The 24,992-nt window shown below is 42.5% G+C and overlaps 3 protein-coding genes across 3 annotated transcripts; 2 read left to right on the top strand and 1 right to left on the bottom strand.

Moving 5' to 3' along the window:
- Window positions 1-10,332: 10,332 nt before the first annotated feature.
- Window positions 10,333-12,086, bottom strand: LOC120736926 (ferritin, middle subunit). The gene is made up of 4 exons (XM_040037308.1): window positions 11,908-12,086; window positions 11,150-11,296; window positions 10,850-10,975; window positions 10,333-10,745 (listed from the first exon to the last, which is right to left on the bottom strand). Exons 1-4 carry the CDS (start codon window positions 12,007-12,009, stop codon window positions 10,590-10,592), a joined length of 531 nt encoding a protein of 176 aa, XP_039893242.1. The 5' UTR covers window positions 12,010-12,086; the 3' UTR covers window positions 10,333-10,589.
- A 6,520-nt stretch (window positions 12,087-18,606) lies between these two features.
- On the top strand, window positions 18,607-21,061 carry LOC120736933 (uncharacterized protein K02A2.6-like). The gene has a single exon (XM_040037319.1). It carries the CDS (start codon window positions 18,944-18,946, stop codon window positions 21,056-21,058), a length of 2,115 nt encoding a protein of 704 aa, XP_039893253.1. The 5' UTR covers window positions 18,607-18,943; the 3' UTR covers window positions 21,059-21,061.
- On the top strand, window positions 21,062-23,397 carry LOC120736934 (uncharacterized protein K02A2.6-like). Its single transcript, XM_040037320.1, has one exon. The coding sequence runs from the start codon at window positions 21,093-21,095 to the stop codon at window positions 22,875-22,877; it is 1,785 nt and encodes a 594-aa protein (XP_039893254.1). The 5' UTR covers window positions 21,062-21,092; the 3' UTR covers window positions 22,878-23,397.
- The last annotated feature ends 1,595 nt before the right edge of the window (window positions 23,398-24,992 follow it).

A 24,992-nucleotide genomic window follows, 5' to 3' on the forward strand; every position in this document is an offset into this window, starting at 1 on the left:
CAAAAGTCAACACATCTACTCCGTTCACGAAGAACGCCACAGATATTCTCGTGATGTGATTTGTGATGACATGATGGAAAGCATACACGATTACAGTCTTCTCTTTGCGGACAGGAATTGAAACACACAACTGAGGGAACGGTGCTCCTGGTGTTTTTACGCACAGACTGTGGGTGCTTTTCCCTTTTATGAACTGCTTGAATTCAAACCGAGCATTCATGGAGCCTTTTGCCCGACATCGTGTGTTACACCACTCTATAATCAGACTATTAAATCTTATAATGCTGGATTCAACATCATCCTGTTGACGGGAGGGACGCATTTTAAAGACGAAATGCGTACAGCTGTCCAAATGTGTAATAGAAGGATCATTCTTGGTGACAAATAATTTAAAAAAGAATAAAAATTAAAATGTTAACTACAATAAAATCCTGTCCGTGTGTTAATGTGGATTCTTCTCTGGAGGCTTCAGCAAATCAGAGCCCCGCTGTGCATCGACGCACTTTCCCCGCTGTCTACCTCCGAGCAATAGCCCGACTCCTTCCGCCTGCATCTCTCCAGTGCTGTGCTCACAGCGCGGATTGTAACACGGACAACAAACAAAGTAACATCTTTTCTGTGCGCGCGGCCACAGCTTTCTTTCGTTAAAAGCTGTTTGAATTTGAGGCTTTAAAATCTTTCCATTTGCACTCATTACTGTTAAACAGCAGAGCATATCAAAGGTTGTAACTACACAAGTCGTGTATAAAATCGTGTATAAAATCAGCGACACACCACGGGGTTGTTAGATCATTTTAATTGTCATCTTTTCAATATGTACATATATATGTATATTTATCAGTTTCCATGTGTCTCATTGACATAGCAGCTCTCGGCTCCAGCGTCATCAGAAGCTGGCCGTGAACAGGGCGCCATGGCTCCGTGCACAGCCCCACACGTTCTAGATCGTTCTTCTGTGGTTTTGCTTTCCTCTGAAATGGTCTCAGGAAGCGGAACTGTCAGCGCGCACAGAGCAGCTGAGCCAATCCTGAAGCTGGTGACGCCGCGATCACACCCTGCTACTCTGCTCCGTTCACGAAGAACACCACAAATATTCTAGTCAGGTAGATCTCAGCAAGCCTTTCGTTGGACACGTGAAGTGTTGCCACCAGCCCGTGAGTGTCGTTATAATTTAGCTGGATCCGAAACCGAGAGAACAAACACAAGACCCAAAGCGGCGTCTGCTGCTGTGCGGCACTCACACGTCCAGCGCCTCCATCCATAGTTTGTTTTAGTTCGAGTGCAACAAATGCTTTGGTGAATCTCTGCGGGGGCTCGAAGAGTGCGTGACAGTGAGGAAAGCAGTATCTTTAATATTTCAAAGTGCACTTATTCAGCCGAGAGTTTTCTGGTCAGTCAGCCTTTCAAATAAACGATCACTCCAATCCCTGAACTTCTATTTAAAATGCGATGACATTTATCGACTTTGACACCGACACCACCGGCCTGTCTCCTTTCTTTGAACGTTGTACTCTTGACTATTGTTTCCTCCCAAGCAATATTTTATTCTGGAGCAGATCAACGAAGTGGGAATCTTAAAGTAGGTTCATTAAGAACACGAGTTGAAGTTGGTCTGTGTGGATCTTGTCGAGTGTGTTCATCAAATTTTCGTTCATGTGTCAACAGCTCTTGTTCCAGTCTGCTATTGAAATAATGAATGGATCTGTCTGCTCCGGGTTTTTATCATCTAACCCACAGCTGATCCCGCCCACTTGAATGCACTCGCTTGGCACTCCTACTGTACTTGCAAACGGCCAGAGCGAGACCGGTGGCGCGAGCTTCCTCGATTCACACTTTCTTCTTTACTATCGCCTGCGCTCCGAACCACGCCAGGACAGGGAGAGCAGAAACTCCCGCGGATTCATACACACTGAAAGGTGTGCTTCAACAACCACAAAAGCGACGGCAGAGTAGAGGTGTTTTAAATGTATGTCAACGAATTGAAGACAGTAGTCGTGTATGCTTTCACTGATGAAATCCACGCTGTGAGCACAGCAGGGGAGCGACGAAATGACTCTGGCAGTTGCGGGGAAATGCAGGCACACACTGACTCGCGGAGAGCCGGTCGCTGTGCACTCAGCTTCATCAACCAGCACCTGCGCGCACGGCCTCGTCCACGCTGCGAGCAGCTTTTGACAAACTGTAGAAGAGAAGCTGGTGTCCGCCAGTTCTGTATTTCAGGTTTCCTGTTGTTTCATGTTTTACCGCCATCATAAGCTGTTTGCCGGTGGAGCAAATACACGACCGGCACAGATCGGTGTGAGACACGGTCTGCATCTATAGAGTGTAGTGTCTGGAGCGCAAACAGGAGTGCCGTGTTTTACTCTGAGGCAGAGAGGAAGAGCAGAGACTCCAGCGAATTCATGCACACTGAAAGATGTGCTTCAATTACGATAAAAGACACCGTACAGTAGAAATCTTTGAAATTCGTGTCAGTGAAGGGAAGACAGTAGTCGTGTATGCTTTCACTGATGAAATCCACGCTGTGAGCACAGCAGGGGAGCGACGAAATGACTCTGGCAGTTGCGGGGACTGTCCATACATTCATGTATGTTCCATTTGAATTCAAGTAGTTGTGCGTAAAAACACCAGGAGCACCGCTGCGCACGGTCTGCTGTGTGCTGGAGTGGTGTACGTGTAAAGGGGGAGAGTGACATCCGGTGCCGCGAGTTTCCTCGATGCACGTTTTGTTCTTTACTGCCTGCGCTCTGAACCACGTCAGGAGAGGAAGAGCAGAGACTCCAGCGAAGATTTGGTTTTGGCATTGGTGGGGACGGAATATTCAACCACCGAACCCTGCCCTGTTCCTTTTTCTTTTTTTTTCTTTTTTTTTTTGCTTCTTAATAAAAAAAAAAGGAGAAATATACTTGCCTACATATGCTATTCTACCTGCTTTTAAACCATTTAAAATTACAATTCATAGTTTTATATGTGAATTATATAATGTTAACTTACTATTAAATAAATGACTGACGAAGTATTTCAGGCTTTAGTTCACTTCAGCCATATTCCATATAAATCAGGTATAAAAATAGCTTCAAATACAGTCATGACAATAAAAGAATATGACTTTAAGGACTTATCAACATTACTTCAGTTACACCAACATCTCTTATAGCACTAAGGGAACACTGAAGGACCTGGTGGGTTTTGTCCATAAAACTACTCGTCTCAGATTACTACAAACTAAAAGATCTCTCAGCAAAATTATGCAACATTTTAGGCACTACTGCCCCGATCAAATCAGTGAGCTGGGATCTTTTATTCCAAACATGAACTACTGTTAGAGCTACTGGTGTCCCACACAACAACTCAATGTCCACTATGTGAAGCAGCCAAACACATGCCTTCTCCTCTCGTTAACTGAGATGAACTGCTGGCATATTGGTTTTACATCTATACTGTCCAGCCTCTCCTGGTGGACATACAGCAGCATTGTTTAATCTCATTCGAGTCATTGTTAACCTTACCCATCTTTTTAGTCTTCTGAGAGCACTGAAGCTTCTTTCAGCCTCAGTACCTGCGTTTTATCCTCAGATTAAAAGTATTATTCTGTGCTTGATGTGCCTCAGCTTTGGCCCTGGCTCCTCCCCTCTGACTGCACTAGGACATATTGCCACCTGATAAAATAACACATTGATTCGTGCCATATAAAAAGTGAGACATGTCAATTCAGATTCTTTGTCAAACATACACTAATGAATCAATTTACATCAGCAGCCTAACAGTTGTCATGATAATAAATACTAGTTAATCTATAGCACCAACTCATCAGTCAGTCACCTGTGAGCTTGCCTCCCCACCTCTGTCTGAGCTACAACATGGCAGAGCTGCCTCTGTCACCTGATGAATAACAGTGAGACATTCCACATACATACAGTCACACATGTGCTTCAAATACAGTCATGAACCAACAAGTCATCATTTCACCTGTGATCTTGTGTAACCATTGCTCTCTGAGCTTTGTGTTGGTTCTTCTGTCACCTGACAAATAGGACATACATGACAATAAGAATAAAATGTGCAGCTGCTTCAGTGTTTCTGTCAATTTGTGCAGATCTTGACTCATCAGTAATGTTTGTAGGCTGAGTGCATTTTTAAAACAATTTGTGCAAACTTCACTACAAAGTGGATATTTGCAAAATCATGACTATTCATGACATTTTGTCTCAAAAATTAACCCTATGAAAATGTCAGTGCCATTAGGATGAAATTATTGTGTCACCAACATTTAACGTTAGACATATAATTTTACATCACGCAGGACCTGTCATGGTCCTGTCACATCAACACCGTGGTGAAAAAGGCCCGACAGCGTCTCTACCACCTCAGACGCTTGAGAGACTTCCAACTGCCCTCCAAGGTGCTCAGGAACTTTTACTCCTGCACCATAGAGAGCATCCTGGCGGGAAACATCTTAACCTGGTTCGGGAACAGCACCATGCAGGACAGACGAGCTCTACAGAGGGTTGTGCGGTCAGCTGAGCGCACCATCCGCTCCGAGCTCCCTGACCTGCACTCAATCTACAGCAGGCGGTGCTGGACCAAGGCCAGGAAGATCGTGAAGGACCTCAGCCATCCCAACAACGGACTGTTCTCTCTGTTGAGGTCAGGAAAGCGATTCCGCTCCCTGAAGACCAACACAGAGAGACTGAGGAGGAGCTTCTTCCCGCAGGCGATACGGTCTCTCAATCACACCACCACACAGTACTGACCCACACATACAGTTCTTACACACACACTGGACATTCTGGACATTGTTTTCACTTCATCACTTAAATCACTTTAAGCATATTTGCACTGCACAAGACATAATGTGGATTGCACAACACTGGACATTATATTCTTCATTTCCGGTTAATACTTGTACAGCTGCTGTTATTGTGTATATATTATTTATATTTATATTTCTTCATACATTCTTATATATTTCTATACTGTGTATTTTGTTGTACAGTTATTTTATTTTCAACTTTAATTTATATATTTATCTTATTCTTCCCAGTTAAATTTACCCTTCATTCTAATTTGTGTTGTACAGTTATTTCATTTTTAACCTTAATCTATATTTTATTCCTTCCTAGTTAAATTTACCCTTTTTAATTTTTCATATTTATTTCCTATCTTATTCATAGCCTTTTTTTTCTTTAGGTCACGAGCAGTTGTCCAAGCATTTCACTGCATATCGTACTGTGTATGACTGTGTATGACTGTGTACGTGACACATAAAATTTGAATTTGATTTGAATTTGATTTAACAGCCTCTGTAAACTAATATCCTGGCTGCTCGAGGCTGCCGTTTTCTCTGACAGTTCCAATCAAAATTAGAAATGCTGCTCTGAGACTGAGAGAACTGATAGTGCTGCCTGTTGTGCAGTTAGTTTCCAAAACACGTTATCCATGGTTACATACAGTTTTAGACTGATGTGGGCCAAAGCCTAGCACAGCCTGTAACGTTATTATGACGGACGGACGAGTTAATTTGGCTTTAAGTGACTTGAAGGTTTCTTTGAAAAATACTTTCTTATATCCAGGTTCTTCCTGTTTGCTGCCGTCCTCCTCTCCTCCTCGCAGCGCAGGCTTGCCACTGCTAAAACTAAACAGAGCTCCCTGAAAGGCTCAGCCAATCACATTGGCCATATTTGTCACATGACGTAGGACTCCAGTAGAGAACGTAATTTAACTCTTTCTGCACCGCTGGGTGAATGAGACGTCGACAGATGTTTTTTTTTCTTTCTATCGGGTTTGTTTTTCTTTACTCGAAGAGATCAAATTATTGGTGGGGACACGTCCCTTCCGTCCATGCCAAATCTACGCCCTTGGCCCAGCCGGTACCACTCACTCAACTGAGGGATCTAAAACTCTACACAGATGATCTAAAAACACAAAACCTCTACACACTTCTAACATGCACATTTACACAACTAAATGGCAGTATTAACGAAAGGAAAAACATTCAACAAATCCCTTTAAACCTTAACACAAACAAAAGGAAGCATCTCTGTGGACAAAGAAACCCCTCCACTTGGTTTGACACATGACATCAGCAGGACTTTAAAATGAGGAAATGCCAGGTGGGCGTTTCCCCCCACCTGACCCTCATGAAGACTGAAAAGACAAACAAAGTAAGTATGAACAAATGACTTAATCTGTAACATAATAAAGTATAAAGAAACATAACTGAGTATTTGTCTTAATTTGCAGAATGTTTGATTTGCCGGCAACAAAATGCTTCCACAAACAAACCCGGGATAGTGAGTGAAGCAATGTTACATGACAAATAGCAAATCATAGCAAATACATAGAAACAGAATAATGTGTACAATGTGCAAAAAAAAAAAAAGGTAAACACATGTGGGACAAATGGAGAGCATTGCAACTGCTCCTCCACTTTGTCACAAAGAGCCTCCGGGCCAGAACTCGCAGACTGAGAGAGCTTCGTCCATCAGGCTGTCAGGATGCTGACCATCTCTGAATCGAGAAGGGGGGCCCAAGGGTACGTCTTTCGCCATCTTACAGTGCTGTGATTGCAGCCGTTCAGCACATTGTTCATTCAGTGGTGCTAGTTTCCTTCACTGTGCAAATGTACTGTTTATAAGGTTGTGGAAACCTGCAGTCAGCTGAGACTGAAGAAGTCACTTGGATGAGTGACAAAATGTTTCTCCCACTGAAAATGTCCAGATGAACAGAATCAACCTTTTGGAATTTACTTACCTGGATGATTGAGCACGCTTCAAGACATTATTTTATTAATATTTTTGAAATGATTGCAGCACAAACGTTTGATACCACTTTTGTTGGATTTGAAGAAGGTGGGGGGGCAACATCACTCAATCAGCAAGTTCATTAAACCAAGCTGTGGGTTAGATGATAAAACCCCGGAGCAGACAGATCCATTCATTATTTCAATAGCAGACTGGAACAAGAGCTGTTGACACATGTTGACCCAACTTCAACTCGTGTTCTTAATGAACCTACTTTAAGATTCCCACTTCGTTGATCTGCTCCAGAATAAAATATTGCTTGGGAGGAAACAATAGTCAATACATCTTTGAAGAGTACAACGTTCAAAGAAAGGAGACAGGCCGGTGGTGTCGGTGTCAAAGTCGATAAATGTTTTAACACAGGCATGATGTTTTACTGTACATGCATCCTGTTGTTGATGGGAACAACGTCAGTGAGAATAAAAACGGGAAAAGAAAACTATCACTTTGGGCCCCACTACTATCACGCTAGCATAGATCTATATTCTGCTTAGATAGTTTTTTTTTTTGATGAGATGTTTGCGAGCCACTTTTAATTTTAAAATTGATTCTAATTATTTATTAGATTGATTGGTACCTTACACCACACACAGCTTAGAGAAAATATACATTGGCTTTCTGAATGAAAGTACATTTAAATTTTGATCTATAAAATTATGTAAAAATATGTTTTATTCCTTAAAAGGGTAAAGGAGACACAAATGTCTGATGGACTCCAGGTCCATGGGGGCTATATTTAGGAAAAACATGTTTCCCCTTAGAAAATTAATAAACTTCTTTTTGTTTTGTTTTTTAAATAAATTAAATAAATAAAAATAATAACGCAGGTAAAACAGAAATGTTTCCTGGATAATCGCTTCTTCAGTTGTGAGGTGCTTAATTCTTATTTTAACCGCTTCATACATTAAAGCTTTTATTCGAACCGAGCGCCATCTCTTGGTGACATTCTGCAATTGAATCAAAGGGGAGAGTTTAGAGTGGAAAATAGAAGTTTCTTTGAAACTGTCTTTGGATGCATTACTTTGAGAAATCATCAAAAGACTGTTTCGTTTCATTTAACATTCAAATCAAAGTTTTAAACTTTTAAATTGATCTAATGACCCAAGTCTATAATATAGTGTTGTGCGTCTACTGTAGCAGCTGGTGTGCAGATGATCTACGGAAAATAAGGTCATTAAATAGAATTTAAAAAAAAATGCTTCATGCAGTTTTTAATTCTTTGCATGTCATTTTGTTTTAAACAATTGGTGTTCTATGATGTTGGCTTCACATTTTTGATTCATGATACTTTCATGATCAGTTTGATGTTAATTTTGTCTTTGAACAGTGAGATTTATTCATCACACACACGGTTTCACACAGAAGGAAAATCTAATCATGTGTAAAAGCCGCATTGATCGAACTTAAACTGTGTATTCTTATTTTATCATGGTCCACTAACAGAACCTAAACTGTGACTACTAAATTACCAAGACCTCGTGGATTTATTTCACTGAATTAAAGCTGCTTAGTATGCACTTCACCCATCAGAGGTGTTAAGTAGTTCCACAATTAACTTTAATCTGGAAGTGTATTAAGTGTTACTCAGGAAGTAAGAAAAAACACCCAAATACTCAGTACTCGACAAATCCTTCGAAGGCTGTCACATGTAACATTTAAAGCTACAACTCTGATTATATATGTATGTATATATATATATATATATATATATATATATATATATATACAAGAATATATATTTCATTCTTGTAGAAAGATTATGCCATCTCAAGAGCAACAGAAGCAGGAATCGTCAGAGACACAAAGCACCGGACCTCCCCTGCAAAGTGCTCGGGGCAAAACTCTCCTTCTCTCCCCTTACTAGGAGTTTCTGCTGCTGACCCACTAGAGGGCAGGCTTTTGCCATGAGCAGGCCAGGAATAAACATATTTGTTGACACATCTATTCAATTACTTACAGCAAGAATGACTACGACCTGTCCTATAACATCAACCTCAGAAATAATCCGAGGGACAGAATACTCAGTTACGTTGCAATAGGTTTAGGCAGCTGGGGTACTCTCATGTTGCACTGAGTGTTTCTTCTTCCAGGCAGCTTTTTAGTCACTATGTGTTTATACATCTCTCGATATTTAATTATTAGTTATGTATAATATCTGGCTCTCTTCCATAGCGTGTCGTGTCCCGATTTCCTCCCGTCACCTCCAACCAGTCGTGGCAAATGGCGACTCCTCCATAGCCTGGTTCTGATGGAGGTTTCTTCCTGTTAAAAGGGAGTTTTTCCTTCCCAATATTGCCAAAGCGCTTGCTCTTAGGGGGTCATTTGATTGTTGGGTGTTCTCTGTTTTCTCTGTATTATCGTAGGCTCTTTACCTTACAACATAAAGTCAGAATTTTAATCATGGATACTTTCCAAAACATGGGTATAAAACTGAGCAAATACCTGGATTTTCAAAAGAAGAGGGAGAGAGGATTTCTTTGTGATGTGATTTTATTTCTAGATAACATTAATACAAGTGAATAAAATGACTACAAATCTTTTTTTGAGTTTATTTAGTTCCTGAAAATAAATAATTTGAAAAAATGTTTAGTTTTGTTTGTTATTACTGAATAAGGCACAACAAGGTACATAAAGGTTTTTTTCGGGGTGTAATATAAAACACCTTTAGTTCATTTTAGAGTTTACTTGCTATAAAGAAGGAAATGATTTCACTCTGCGGTATGGAGTGTCTCCAGTAGATGGCGATGGTGCATTACAAAAGTAATGTTAATAAGGCAAAGATTTGTGCCAAATTAAATAAACCCACCAAAAATTTATAGCAAGACATTGGATCACATGTCCACGTGATTCCAAGTTAATTATTGGCTGTTATATTAAGATGTTTACATGAACCAATATAATTGTGCTGTTTGGGATGTGTGGTGGTTCATGGATCAGATTCTTTGTCATTGTGCTTTAAGAACACAAATTGTATGCAAGTGAAAAGAGCGCACTGTTATATATATATATATATATAGCTATCTATCTAGAGAGAGAGACACACAGATTGAAGAAAAAAAAAAAAAAAAAATAGTATATACAAAACTGTATATAGGAGTGAAATGAAGTTGCCATGATGTCCTGCAAACAGTTGAAGCATCTAAGGCTGAACATTTGACTTCTGAGATTAAACAGACATTTCTGATCAGAGACCTCCTGCTCAGTGCAGATCCTCTGCAACCGCTACAGATTTCCAATTAGAAGTTTGCCTCAGGCTGCTGAATAGGTGTACCAGATAAAGTGTAGGTCAAGTTGAGACTTCACTGGGGAGAAAACCAAAAGATATCCAGTAACATTGACATCTGATATGGGCTTGTTTGTATTTGGTCCCAATGTGTACAAATGTTAACTCACACACCTGAGACGACCTTTGTCAACGCCATAATCTCACAAAGTTGACAAGGTAAAGAAGCAGTGATTTATTTAGTCTTTAGACCAACTGCTTGAACTAAATCAGTAAAATAAGTCACAGATGCAGACAGACCAAAGATCCAGCTCAAAATGTTTATTCAGATGAACAGATCAGAAACATTTCCAAATGTCAGACAGCTTAGAAGCAGAGCCATACCCTGATAACATCCATCGCTCCATGTGACATTTCACACAAAAACACCACAACATACAAGAACTGATGCCAGCTTTAAAGTGAGGAAATCAGGAAAGAAATCAGCTGGAGCAGAAGTGAGTTTACTTCAAAGCCTGTGTTGTTAACATGCTGACTCCAGGCTCACTTCTCGGTCTCAGCATTTAGCTCTTGTCACCCAGAGTGTGCTTGTCAAACAGGTACTCTGCCATCTTGTTGTTGTGGGCATCCATGCGGGTGAGGTTAGTGATGTGGTCACCCAGCTTCTTGATGGACTTCACCTGCTCATCCAGGTAGTGGCTCTCCAGGAAGTCACACAGCTGGGAAAACAAACTACAGTTAACATTTGATGATTTGTCAAACATACACAGCATGAACTAGTTCAGTCTTTAACCCCAAACTCTTCCCTCCAACTCCCACTTACATGAGGGTCATTATGCTGAGAAGCCAGCTTGTGCAGGTCCAGCAGAGCCTGGTTGACATTCTTCTCCAGCTGCAGAGCACACTGCATGGCCTCCAGCCCGCTGCCCCACTCGTCACGCTCTGGTTTCTGCACAACAAACAATTCTGTTAGAGACTGAACACTTGTTTTAAGCTCTGTGTACACATTACACACTAATGCAACAACAAGAGAACAAGTGTCATAACACTGCTCATTAATCCCAGTTTCTGTGTTAGACACAGTCAGGTATGTCACAGCAGGACTGGTTCAGTTTGTACACACCTTGATGTCCTGGAGTAAGATGCGACCTCCTCTCTTGTTCTGGAAGGACAGCAGCTTGTCAGCGTGCTCCCTCTCCTCATGGCTGTTCTCCTTGAAGAAGTGGGAGAAGCCTGGCAGGGCCACATCATCACGGTCAAAGTAGAAGGCCTGCCAAATCAGACACAGGTTATTAGTACACAGCACCAATTATTCTGCAAATACAGCATCGTGACAAACAGTTATGGAGACAGACATGATTCATGATGGACAGTTCAGCCGGTTTAGACTGAGATAACTGCTGAAATAGAGACTAAGACCCCACTCTGCTGCTAGTTCAACAATTCAAACTTGACACCCACCAACACAGAATCTTGCACTGTGCAGGGTTGCTGCAAGTATGAGTGAAGCAGCAAATGCTCTCCAGGTCTGTTGTCCATTAAACATACAATGAACTGAGAAAAATATATAACTGTCAAAACATCTGTTGAAATTTCATGATTCAGTTTCACATTGTGACCTTTAAACTTTCACTCGAGGTCCCAACTGAGTCAATATCTGACACCCATTAAAAATAAGCTGCCATTTGTTAAAAAGCTGCATTAACACAATACATCTTAGTGTGCCACAATTACATCCCTGTTCTAGCTGCGCCATTTAACCTTAATATTCATAATAAAATGATTTTACATTTAAACAGCACACAGTGCCGTCATTTAAAAATAGTAAACATTCCTCAGAAAAGAGTCTGCTTTGATGATGGACTCTTTCTGTGTTCTCACCATAGAAGTGTAGGTGTAAGACGCAAACAGCTCCATGTTCACCATCCGGTTGATTGCGGCCTCGCAGTCGCGGTGGTAGTTCTGGCGCACTTGGGACTCCATTTCGGCTGGCGTTTGTGCTTTTTATTAACAAAAACGGTGCAAAAATAAAGCTTTACGTTGAAGTTATCTGTAGCGGAAATATAAAGTTGGATGAAGTCAAGAAGTTCCGTTCAAACACTGTTGAAGCAAGAACTCCTCAAAGATTCCTCCCCTGGTGTGAAACGGCACACTCGCGGGTCCCTGTATTTATACTCCACGGAGGAGCTCGTGACAGATGTGACGTGTGTTTCCACCTATCACTGAGCACGGGTGTAACGTGTGTGACAGAGAGGATAGAGTTGCTTTTTTTCTCATTCGTAGAAAACTCATCATTACCTTTAATGTTTAATGTGACCTGCTGGGAGATAGTCACGTGCAATGACAAAGCATTTTCATATTTCAACAGGAAACAAGCAAAATATGTAAAATATGTAAAATTTAATCTCAAAACGCTAGATGAAGACTCTCTGATGGACATCAGAGATGTCCACATGCACATGGTACGATATTTATTACTTAAAAATATGTACAATACTGTGCAAAAGTCTTGAGTCAAATGATTTATTAAAAAAACTAAAACTAAGCAATGTATTTTGTATCAGTCTGTTCATGTAAAAGTAGCTCTTTAGATTAAATTTGTCCTTGAAGAGTCTCATTGCAGCTGAGGTATAAGTTTAATATAGGGGTTAAATTCACACATGATATTTCTTTAATCGAAGACCCAAAACATATACTGTAAGCTTTAGTATTCAGAGGCAGTACTTTTTCACTTGCAATGCTGTCCTTTGTGTAAAGTGCCCGAGAGACCTGCCAGTGTGCCTGCATTTTCTTTGCTGCACCCTTTCAGCTTCATTTTCCAACAATAAAGTGAATGCAGCCCGAAGTAGTGCTTTGTGTGGACAAACATCACTAGACTTGCTTTAAAGCAGTTAAAATATTATTAAACCTTCCTCGCTGTCTCGTCATGTCTATTAGGTTCGGCTGTGTCTCACTCCTGTTGTGAATGTCCCTTGTTACCTTGTGTGTATAATTTTTTTGTATAATTTTGTCTTCTGTGGCTCTTGGAGGAGGCGGACGCATATTTCACCCTCTTCCTCCCTTATCTTCCCTGCTGCTGCTTCTATGACTTTGTCTAGTCTCGTCTAACTCTAACACTCAAAGAGTTTCTCAGTCTTGTTCCCTAAATCCTACAGAATTATGGATTTGATCAACTGGTCCCGTAATGAAATTGACACCTTCCTAGGCTTGCGAGAGCTAGATTGTCCTGCAGAGACGTTTGCTGCCGGATACTCGATGGTCCTGTTACGCCGTGTGTCTGGTGACACTCTCAATGGAGGACATTGAATGAAATCTACCAATTCAGAACCACAATAACAGAGTTCTGGCTGATTGGAGCTGGCTCGGGCCTGGCTTATCAAAGAACAAGAAGCGGCTACAGCTGTTCAAATGCTATAAAGCTGGCCGACATGATAGACGATGGGCAGGGCTGTGAGTACTCAGACTGTGTTTTCTATGCAATATGGATAAGATCTTTTTTTTTTTTTTTTTGCCTGTCCCGTTTGGTTCTTTTGCCATCAGAATTGTTGTCTAAAGGCAAAGAAAGATGCCCAACGGATTTACTTTACCAAATGGACCATTCCAGCTTTGCCGTATTGGTCTATTTGATTCACCTTTGCTTTTAATGTTTATTTTATGTTATTTTCACTTGCTACACACGGGACAGACTTGACTGGGGAAAAGAAAAGGGAGAAAGAAAGAGGGAAAGAAAAACAGCAGAGAAGAGGGACGGGGGAGAAGGGCAAAAAACAAAAACAAACAGACAAAAAATACATCTATCAATCACCTGGATCACCTGTTGAGAAAGAAAAAAGAGAAAACAAGCAAAGAAAAAGAGAGCAATATAATAAACAACATCATGATGATCTATGGGAATATAACAGTAAATACTAAATATTAAACATTATTGTGCAGCACGTAAGATCGACAGCGCACAGTGTGCTTTGAGGTAGGAGCCAAAAAGGGTGTAGTTTGTGTGTGTGATCACCCGTGTGTACACCTGTGAGCATGGACGCGCTTGTTTTTAAAAGGTTCCTTCATGTAATGATCTGCTAGAGGGTGTGGGGGGGCCACAGCCCCGTCCTCCAGGGCATGAAGCAGGTAAGGAGGAGATCCAGGCTCCAGACATCCAGAGGCCCTCAGAGCACAAGAGACCAAGGAAGACTAACAGAGGGGCAGCTGCGCCACTGTCCCAAAAAGAGCTGAGGAGAGTCCCAGATGAGGGCTCACTCAGCAGCCGCGGAGCAGAAGCCAGGGGGAGTTGCAGTGACGTGCCCGTGAGCTCCGCCGGCAGCCAGCTGTGCCTGAGTGACCGAGCTGGATAAGATCTTGGAGAAGCTCATGGCTCTGCAATATGGATAAGATCTTGGAGAAGAAGAACAGGAATTGAGAGAATTGGTGACCAGTGATGGACATTAGACCAACTGTAAAAATTGGATGCAGTTGTTCGCACTAAACCCAAACATTCACCATCTTCACTCATGCAGCTATCCCACTATCTGCAGCAGCAGAAGGCCTGCCGAGATCGAAGCTGACTGGAACAACCAAAGTTCTTCCATGATAACAGGATTGTTGTCAGAGCTCTTTGTCCTTTCTTTAGGGCCACCTGGGTCCACTGGAGACAACTGAACTTCACTTAACCGGGCATGGTGACACTTTCTCTCAGCTGAACAAAGGATACACACACATGCACGGAACATGTACACTGATACTGATAAGCCCTCACTATCACCCTCTCTCCCCCGAATCCAACACCTCCTCCGATACTTACCTTCCAGCGGATCAGCTGGAGGTGCGATCGAAGATTGCAGTGGTCTCAGATCCAGCTGTACACACTGGAATATTCTCCCATGTTGCTTGTCTGTGTTTTATTGTGTTATGGTGTGTTGATATCGGTGCATTCCTGTATTATCCTTTTGTGTTACACATTTCAATGGTTTTTTTTCCTTTGCTACCTAGCCTGACCCGTCGCCCCAATGTGATGTTTGTGTATTGTATGTACGGTCGGCAAGTTCTGTCATCTCGGTTGTGGGCAACTGCAACTGACAAATAAAGGCTATCTCATCATCTCATCATCATCTCACCATATAATGTGTTCTTTCCTTTGTGCCTTGTCGGATTGCCTGTTTATCACTCCGGGTGTTTCATTTGCATACCTCTCCTTGTCTTCAACAGCTCGTCTTCACTCCTTCATCATCCTCTGCGCTTCCGCTGCTGATGTTTCCATGTCTCAGGTTCCTCATTCCTAGTTTCCTGCTTTGTTAATGTTTTCTGTGTTCCTCATGTTCTTTAGTTTAGCTTTTCCCAGTCTAGGTTTTGTTAGTGTTTTCAGTTCCCCCTTCGTTGTTGCTTTGTAGTGTTTTTGTTCAGCCTCTAAATAAACACCCACTTTCAGTTTAACCTCCGGCTACATCTCGGTTTTGTCTGCACTTGGGCCCACGCTCTCGCATTTCCACATGGTTTGCCTCACAAACCGTGACAGTACAATCCGACCACATAATGGACCCAGCAGACATCGAACTGCACCAGCGACAGCAGGCAGATTTTGCCCAGCTGGAAGACAAGCTCAGGGTGAAGCTATGGCTCACCTCAACTACAAGAGCATATTTCTGCTCCACCTGCTGCTCCACCAGCATCCAATCTTCGGCCGCTTCAAGTGGGAGTTGGGAGATTGCTCCATGCCCACACTCCCCAGCCTCGGCACCACCGTACTGTGCTCTGTAGGCCAAGTTGCCTGGCTTGCCAGCTTCCTCTTCCCAGTCGAAGCGGTGCTCACGCTGTCTTTCCTCCGTCTCTGCTCAGCAAACAGCAGTGTTGAGTGAAAATGACTGTTTTTCTCACGCTCATCCCAATCTCACAGACAAATAAAGAACAATAATCTCACTTCAGAAAATTTCAAGATTTTTATCCATGTTGAGTCAAAGTCTGTTAAGACTGTCAATCCAGAGTTTGTCAGCCACAAAGACCTTAAAAACTGTTTGTCGTGGTGGAAAAGGTGGAAAACCTGTTTTTGCTGACCCTGCTCCTCTGCCTCACTGTGTTCCTGTTCTCAATGTAGCTGTGGTCCAGCTTTCACCTGCAAATTTGTTTCCCTGTTGAGGGGGACTAGGGCCCAGTTGATCCCTGCCCCACTTTCCAGGCAGGCAGCGGATTTGCTAGTCCCTGCACCCAGCTCTTCAGGTCAGGACAGCAGCAGCCCAGTCATTGGCTCCTGGTTCTTAGGGTGAGGGCGGCTCTGAACTAGCTCACTCCTATACCTGTACCCACTCCTTGGGTGGGAGTGACTGGTGTCTGGTAGCACTGTTGCCGCCGCTTCCCACATTGCTGGCCTCCTGAACAGTTTTGTCACCTACGGCGCTGCGTGGTTGGCCCCCTGAGCTGGTTTGTCCTAGACTCCTGTGCCGTCGACCTTTGGGTTGGCCTCCTGAATTGTGTGTGAACTTTTTCCTGACTTCCAGTGCCTTTCATGGATCTTTTGTTTTGGACTTGGTAGGAAGAAGTCTCATGCACAGCCATGCTCAGGCAGGTGCTGACCTGTAGTGGCTGGTAAAATGGGAGGGGGGAGAACAAAAAAGTGAAGTGCTACAATATGTTTTGTGGGAATGAGTTTAAGTTTGATTATGGATTTAACAGAGAACTAATGAAGAGAAGCTTGTATGGGAGAAATATACTCTCTCTTTCTAGTCCCTGTAAGTACTCTCTGTCACACCAGTCTGACCAGGACTCATTTACATGTCACAAAAGAGTCAGAGTTAACAGAGGTTATTTGCAGGAATAATTTCAACAGGAAAAAACACGCAGCAGAATGAATGAGGGCTGGTAGGCAGAGTGAATGAAAGGAGAATTGCAGTTAAGTCCACTGGAACTCATTCATAGACGAAATCTGACACTGGTGTGGGGTGTTTCCTTTGCACAGAGCAGCCTGCCCAGAGACAAAGGGAATTAATTCCAAGAAAGAGCAAAACATGAAACCTGGATCAAGGTTACAGAGGCAGAGACATTATCACTGCTGACACAGCAATCTGGTGCTGACTGAGGAAGAGCTTCAGCCTAAGCTGTAGGTGACAGTACAAGTCACAGGTGAGTTAACCAATCAACAGCTACCAAGTATTCCTCATCAGGAGGGCAGAGAGACACATGGAAGGAAACCGTCAGTACATACAACACTGATGTTTTTAACGAACACCTTTTATTGCTTGTAATGCACAGACACACCAACAGAGGGCAGTAATATCTCTTCAACATACATTGTAAAATTACTATTACAACACTGCCACTTAATTTTACCATGGAGTTCACTTACTTGACTGCCATTGCTTATTTCTTTCAAAAAAAAAAACAACATTATGCACCTATATCATGGTGTTACTAGAAAATAAACATTTTCTCTTTTGTTTTGAACTCACACAAAAAATGTACTGTGTCCATCTTAGACAAAACTATTATTCTTCATTACAGTTAAATGCTCACCATCTTAACATAAGCATAGTATAGGCATTTTAAGCATATGATAACCCTTTTAAACTGAACACAGTCCAATCTTCCCTCTGAGATACTCAAACTTTTGTCTAGGCAGCGGTTTGGTTAACATATCAGCCTTCATGTTTTCTGTACAACAGTACTTCAGCTGGATTTGTCCATTTTGCACACATTCACGAATGTAGTGGTAACAAATGTCTATGTGCTTTGTTCTTGCATGATCGACTGGATTTTTTGCGATTGCAATTGCTCCTTGATTGTCCTCCAGGATCACTGTTGCTGTGGTTTCCATTCCAAGCTCAGTTAGTAGTCGTCTTAACCAAACTCCTTCTTGTGCAGCTTGGCTCAAAGCAATATACTCAGCCTCTGCAGTTGAAAGTGCAACTGTTGCTTGTTTCTTGCTAAGCCAACTGACTGCACCTCCTGCAAGTAGAAAGATGTTTCCAGTTGTAGAACGTCGATCGTCCTGATCACCTGCCCAATCAGCATCTGAATACCCAACCAAGGTTCCTGTTTCTGTTCTTTGATATTTGAGCCCCAGGTTTAGAGTTCCTTTCAAATATCTCAGGATTCTTTTCACAGCTGTCAGGTGTGTAGTGTTTGGGTTTGCATTGAACCTTGACACCACACTCACTGCTTGTGCAATATCTGGTCGTGTGGCCATGGCAGCATACAATAAACTTCCAACCATTGACTGATGCATGCTTGGGTTTACAGGTTGACTGACATCATCACTCTTTCTTAATTTGACATTTGTGTCAGCTGGAGTTGCTACTGGATTGGCACTGTCCATTCCATACTTTTGTAGTATGTTTTCAATATACTGCCTCTGATGAAGCATAACATGGTTTTTGTCCTTGTCTTGGACCACTGAGATGCCCAGAATGTAGGATAGCTCACCCATGTCCTTCATTTTGTAGTGTTTCTTCAGAGTGTCCTTTAAGGTCTTCATGCTCTCTGCTGATTCTGTAATCAAAATCAGATCATCAACATACACAGCCAATATTTCCAACTCCTGACCTGTTCTAACAAACACACACTGATCTGAAGTACTCAGTGTAAAACCAATACTGTAACAGAGTGAATTGTTGCCCCCCAGTGGTAAAATACAGAAGTGCCTGTTACAGGGCTAGTTCTTGGTTGACCAATATATAACAACAAAAAAGGGTAGTTTTCTGCACCGCTAAGAAACAACAAGTTAGTGTGTGATGTCCTGCTGTTCAATAAAGGCACCTATCCACGTCCTTCTGTCCTGATCCTTTTAAGAGCCTAATCCAGAATATCACAACTGGCGACGAGGATTCTAAAGATTTCCACGGCGTGACAGAGGCTGTAGAAGGGCTGTGTTCACATGTAAAGAAAAAGACAAACCAAGACGTTTTCTTCACGGCTGCAGCGAAACAGCTTTTGGTGAGCTAACATGGCGATGCATGTGGGTCGTGTTGAAGAGTATAATGAATCGAAGGAAGATTTTGAGTCATATTTGGAGCGGTTGGAGCAATGGATGTTGGCAAATGATGTTTCCGATGAGAAGAAAGTGTGCATGTTTCTCTCTGTGATCGGAGCAGATACATACAGGCTGCTAAAGAATCTTGTGTCTCCGAGGGTGCCGAGTACCATGGGATATGCAGCGCTGACTGGGGCGTTAAGTGCGCATTATAAGCCGACTCCAGTGGTGATAGCTGAGCGTTTTCGTTTTCAGAAACGTAACCAGAAAGAAGGGGAGGCAGTTTCTGACTATGTTGTCGCCCTGAGGCAGTTGTCAGCCACATGTGATTTTGGACAATATTTGGATGAGGCCCTGAGGGATCGTTTTGTTAGTGGGCTGCGTTCTGATGCTGTGCAGCACAAGCTACTATCGGAAAAAGATCTTACATTTCCACGTGCATGTGAGATTGCCGTATCCATGGAACTCGCTTCGAAAAATACGATGGCGTTCTCAGGACGCCAGGACCCTCACCACGTAAATGCCTTGACAAATGCTCCACATTTTTTCAACAAAGGATGGAAAGGACAGAACAGGCAAGAGGGCAATAACAAGCCAAAGAACTGGAAGGGACCTAAAAAAGACACAGGAATGAAGCAACCATGTTATCGTTGTGGTGGAAAGCATTCAGCACGTGAGTGCAGATTTAAGAGTGAAAAGTGTCATGTTTGTGCAAAAATAGGACACATTGCACGTGCTTGCAGGAATAAAAAATTCAGTCAGCAAACTCAGTATTTGGAAACTGAGGATGAATGCTCAATTAGGAATGATGAAGCTGAACTTTTTGGAGTTTATTCAATGTACTCCATCACCTCCAGTGAGAAGGGATACACAGTGGATGTTGCGCTTGGGAGCAAGAACACCACCATGCTGCTGGATACAGGATCAGCAGTGTCGGTAGTATCAGACAAGTATTATCAGATGCATCTCACTCATTTCCCTATAAAACCAGCCAGTGGGCTAAAGCTCAAGTCCTACTCAGGCCAACACATTGCTGTGCGTGGATATATTATGTTACCAGTACAGTATGGGACTCAAAACATCACCCTACCACTGATCGTTGTTCAGGGAGACAGACCAGCTCTGATTGGACGAAACTGGTTAAAGAAACTACAGCTGAACTGGAAACAGATTTTCACAGTACACAAGGTACTGGTGCAGAAAGAAGCAAAGCCAGGAGTACTAGAAGTGATTCAGCGCCATCAGGCAGTGTTTTCGGATGACCAAGGCTGCATAAAGGGATTTAAAGCTAGAATCCACACTAAACCAAACACCACACCAATTTTCTGTAAAGCTCGCCCAGTTCCTTATGCACTAAAAGAAGCTGTGGAAAAGGAGCTGGACAGATTGGAAAAGGTGAAGGTTATTTCAAAGGTTGAGAAAAGTGAGTGGGCATCCCCTATTGTTACTGTGCCAAAAGCAGACAAAACAATTAGGATATGTGGTGACTACAAAGTCAGTGTCAACCGGTGTGTTGAAGAGGAAAGATATCCACTTCCAAATACTGAAGATTTGTTTGCCACTTTAGCTGGAGGAACATCCTTCAGTAAACTTGACCTTTCTCATACCTATCAGCAGCTACAGTTAGATGAAGAATCAGAGAAGTATCTGGTCATCAACACACACAAAGGTCTCTATAAGTACAATCGCCTCAGCTATGGTGTTTCCAGTGCTCCGGCTCTTTTCCAGTCTGTGATGGATCAAATCCTTCAGGGGATGGAGCATGTCACCTGCTATTTGGATGACATCCTCATCACTGCTTCATCTGAAAGGGATCATTTGAAGAGGTTGGAGGAAGTACTCACACGTCTGGAGAAGCATGGTGTCAGAGTGAAGCTTTCCAAGTGCCACTTTCTTCAGAGCAGTGTGGAGTACCTGGGACATCGTATTGACAGGGATGGTCTGCATCCTTTAGAGGAAAAGGTAGCAGCCATAGCAAATGCACCAGAACCAACAAACGTCACTGAACTGAAGTCTTTTCTTGGTCTTCTAAATTACTACAGTCGATTTTTGGAAAATCCATCCACCATTCTTCAGCCTTTACAATAACCTGTTGAGAAAAGATGCTAAATGGATTTGGACCATGGAATGTGCAAAAGCATTCAGGGATGCAAAAAGTCTACTGCTGCAGAACAAAGTGTTGGTGCACTACAGCACAAATCTGCCATTGAAGTTAGCCTGCGATGCATCACCTTATGGATTGGGCGCAGTCATCTCTCATGTCATGGAAAATGGAGAGGAAAGGCCTGTGGCTTTCGCATCAAGAACATTAACTGAAGCTGAGCAAAAGTATGCCCAGATAGAAAAAGAGGCCCTTGCCATAATTTTTGGAGTAAAGAAATTCCATAAATATCTGTATGGAAGGAAATTCACCCTCATAACAGATCATAAGCCACTGCTGGCTATACTAGGGCCAAAGTCAGCTGTCCCAACACTCGCTGCACTAAGAATGCAACGCTGGGCTCTTATTCTAATGGCATACAACTATGACATTGAATATAGAAGATCAGCTGAACATGCTAATGCAGATGCATTGTCACGTCTACCTCGGAATACGCCAGACAACATTGCAGAGGAGGGAAGTATCTTCTATTTCTCACATGTGGAAGAGCTACCAATAGTAGCTAAAGACATTGAGAGAGCAACCATGAAGGATCCAATCCTCAGCAAGGTCTGGAGCTACACCATGAATGGGTGGCCGAGTTATATGCAAGACGAATCACTTAAGCCTTACTTTACACGCAGGCACGAGCTGTCAGCAGAACAAGGATGTGTTCTTTGGGGACAACGGGTCATCATTCCACCGGTTTACCAACAGAAAGTGCTGGAAGACCTGCATCATGAACATCCAGGTATCTGTCGTATGAAAGCACTCGCTCGCAGTTACCTGTGGTGGCCAGGCTGTGATGGTGATATACAAGAACTGGTTCAAAGCTGCTCAGTCTGTCAGGCTGTACAGAAGTCACCACCCGTTGCACCACTCCATCCGTGGAAGTGGCCTGAGAGAGTTTGGCAACGGATTCACATTGATTTCGCTGAAAAAGGCAAGCAGTACTTTTTAGTTGTCATTGACAGTCATTCAAAATGGTTGGAAGTGTTCCCTATGCCATCCATTACCTCACACAACACCATTGAGGTTTTGAGAGGGTTATTTGCTTCATATGGACTTCCAGAAGAGCTTGTTTCAGACAATGGACCTCAACTTGTGTCAAAGGAATTCAATCAGTTTCTGGAGTTAAATGGGATCAGACACACAGCTGTTCCTGCCTATCATCCTGCATCAAACGGGGCAGCAGAGAGGTCAGTACAAATCCTGAAACGATCTCTGATGAAAAATGTGCTGGAAGCAGATGGTAAGGCCACATTGCCACTCAGTCATCGTTTGGCAAACTTCCTTATCATGTATCGCAGTACACCGCACACTGTGACGGGTCGTACACCAGCAGAGTTGTTCCTGAAACGTCAGATCCGGACTCGCTTCAGCCTGCTGAAACCTGAACTAAGCAGACACATGGAACAGAAACAGTCTGAGCAGAAGCGACACCATGATTACAAAACCCAACCTGTTCGTGTTTTTTCGGAGGGAGACGCTGTGCGTATCCGAAACTTCAGGGGGGGGGGGAACAAAATGGACTCAGGGAACAGTTCTGAAGAAAATGGGAAGTGTTACTTACCTGATACAAGAGGGACAGAGAACACGCACAATACACGTGGATCACCTGTTACCATGGAGACAGACTGTGGAGAAACCCCCAGTTATATTTTCACCGGTTTCAGAGGGACGGCCAGAAGTGATTATGGACAGTGTTGTTCCAGAGATACCACCAAGTCCACCTGGGATTTTAACATCACACTCCTTACCTCCTGAACCACCTAAACAGACAACCGATGAACCACCAGTATCCACCCCAGAAACCACCCAAAGCCCATCTGTGGAACGCAGATACCCAGAGAGACGCAGAGTTCCCCCAAAGAGACTGAATCTTTGAAAATGTAGAGTTATGTTTTAGTTATTTACTGCCAGTTATTTTAGAAGTGAAGAGTTAATAATGGAAGTAATGGCTACATTGTTCATTGTTCGTAAGGGCCACAGAATATTTCTTTTTGGTGGGGGCAGTGAAATACATTCTTTAAAGGGTTGCTTATTTCAATTACGAATCTAAAAGGGGAGGAATGTAATAGAGTGAATTGTTGCCCCCCAGTGGTAAAATACAGAAGTGCCTGTTACAGGGCTAGTTCTTGGTTGACCAATATATAACAACAAAAAAGGGTAGTTTTCTGCACCGCTAAGAAACAACAAGTTAGTGTGTGATGTCCTGCTGTTCAATAAAGGCACCTATCCACGTCCTTCTGTCCTGATCCTTTTAAGAGCCTAATCCAGAATATCACAAATACTTTTCATGAACTCTGTAAAAGCTTTGCTCCAGCAACGTGGAGACTGCTTCAGTCCATATATTGACTTGTTTAGTTTGCACACTAGATGTTCCTGCCCAGGTTTGATGTAACCCTCTGGCTGCTCCATGTAGATTTCCTCTTCCAGGTGTCCATTCAAGAATGCAGTCACAACATGCATTTGATGCACATTTAGATTGTTTTGCACAGCAAATGACAACAATGTACGAATTGAACCAAATCGTACAACTGGAGAGAATGTTTCATCATAGTCTGCACCATAAATCTGTGAATAGCCTTTGGCAACAAGTCTGCACTTGTATCTTTCCACTTGTCCATCACTGTGATGCTTAACTTTAAAGACCCATTTTGATCCAACTGCTTTGCGATCCTTTGGTAGATCCACTAAATCCCATGTGCCATTTTCTAGCAGTGACTCATATTCCAAATCAGCTGCTTCTTTCCACTCCTTTGCATTTGGACTTGACATAGCCTCTTCTAGTGTATTTGGTTCTGTGACACAACAGATGTTTGCATAATGATCAACTGTAGCTGCATCAGCAAACTCCTCAAATCCATATCTCTTTGGAGGTCTTCTGATCCGCTGATCTCCTTTTGCAGCCTCACTGGTGACAGTCTCCTCAGTACTTGTTTGTCTTTCACTCATGTGTAGTGTCACCTCATTCCCCAAACCGAGATCTTTTTCACTTTGTTTGCATTTAAACTCTGTTTCATTGAAGACCACATCTCGTCGAATCAGTATTTTTCCTTTTTCATCGTCCCACAGTCGGTAGCCTTTTGCATTGGTTGCATATCCCAGGAAACGAACTTTCACTGCCTTTTTGTCCAGCTTCTTTCTCTCTGTGTCTGGAACATGAGCATAAGCAACACAACCAAATACTTTCATATGGCTAATGTCTGTTTTTTTTTCATACCATCTCTGATAGGGTGTTTCGTTCTTTAAAGCAGATGTTGGGAGCCTATTCTGTATGTAAGCTGCAGTAGCAACAGCTTCTGCCCAGAATGTGTTTGGCAACTTTGCATGTGATAGCATGCTTCTAGCTGATTCCACTAGAGTTCTGTTTTTTCTTTCTGCAACACCATTTTGCTGTGGTGTGTGTGGTACAGTCATTTCATGGTGGATGCCTTGAGCTTTCAAATATTCTTGAAACTCTTTAGATGTGTATTCCCCACCATTGTCAGTTCTGAGTCTTATTACTCCCTGTCCACATTCATTTGAGAAGATTCTTTCAAACTCTTTGAACTTGTTCAGCACTTCCGTTTTTTCTCTTATGAAATACACTTTACAACATCTGGAGTAGTCATCAATGAAAGTCACAAAGTACTTTTTTCCTCCAAGTGACTCAGTTTGAAAAGGACCACAAACGTCACTATGCACTAATTGCAACTTGCGTTTTGTTCGTATTTCTCCCACTGATTTGTAAGGTTTTCTTGATAATTTGCCCTCAACACAAGCTTCACAAAAAATGTCCTCCTCTTCATTTGTAAAGCTAACTCCTTTTACCAAGTTTTTGACTTTTTTCAGATTTGTAGTGTGACCTAGACGCTGATGCCACATACTTGCTGGAAC

This window comes from Simochromis diagramma, unplaced genomic scaffold (genome assembly GCF_900408965.1).
Source record: "Simochromis diagramma unplaced genomic scaffold, fSimDia1.1 OVJJ01000516.1, whole genome shotgun sequence".
NCBI lineage: Eukaryota > Metazoa > Chordata > Actinopteri > Cichliformes > Cichlidae > Simochromis > Simochromis diagramma.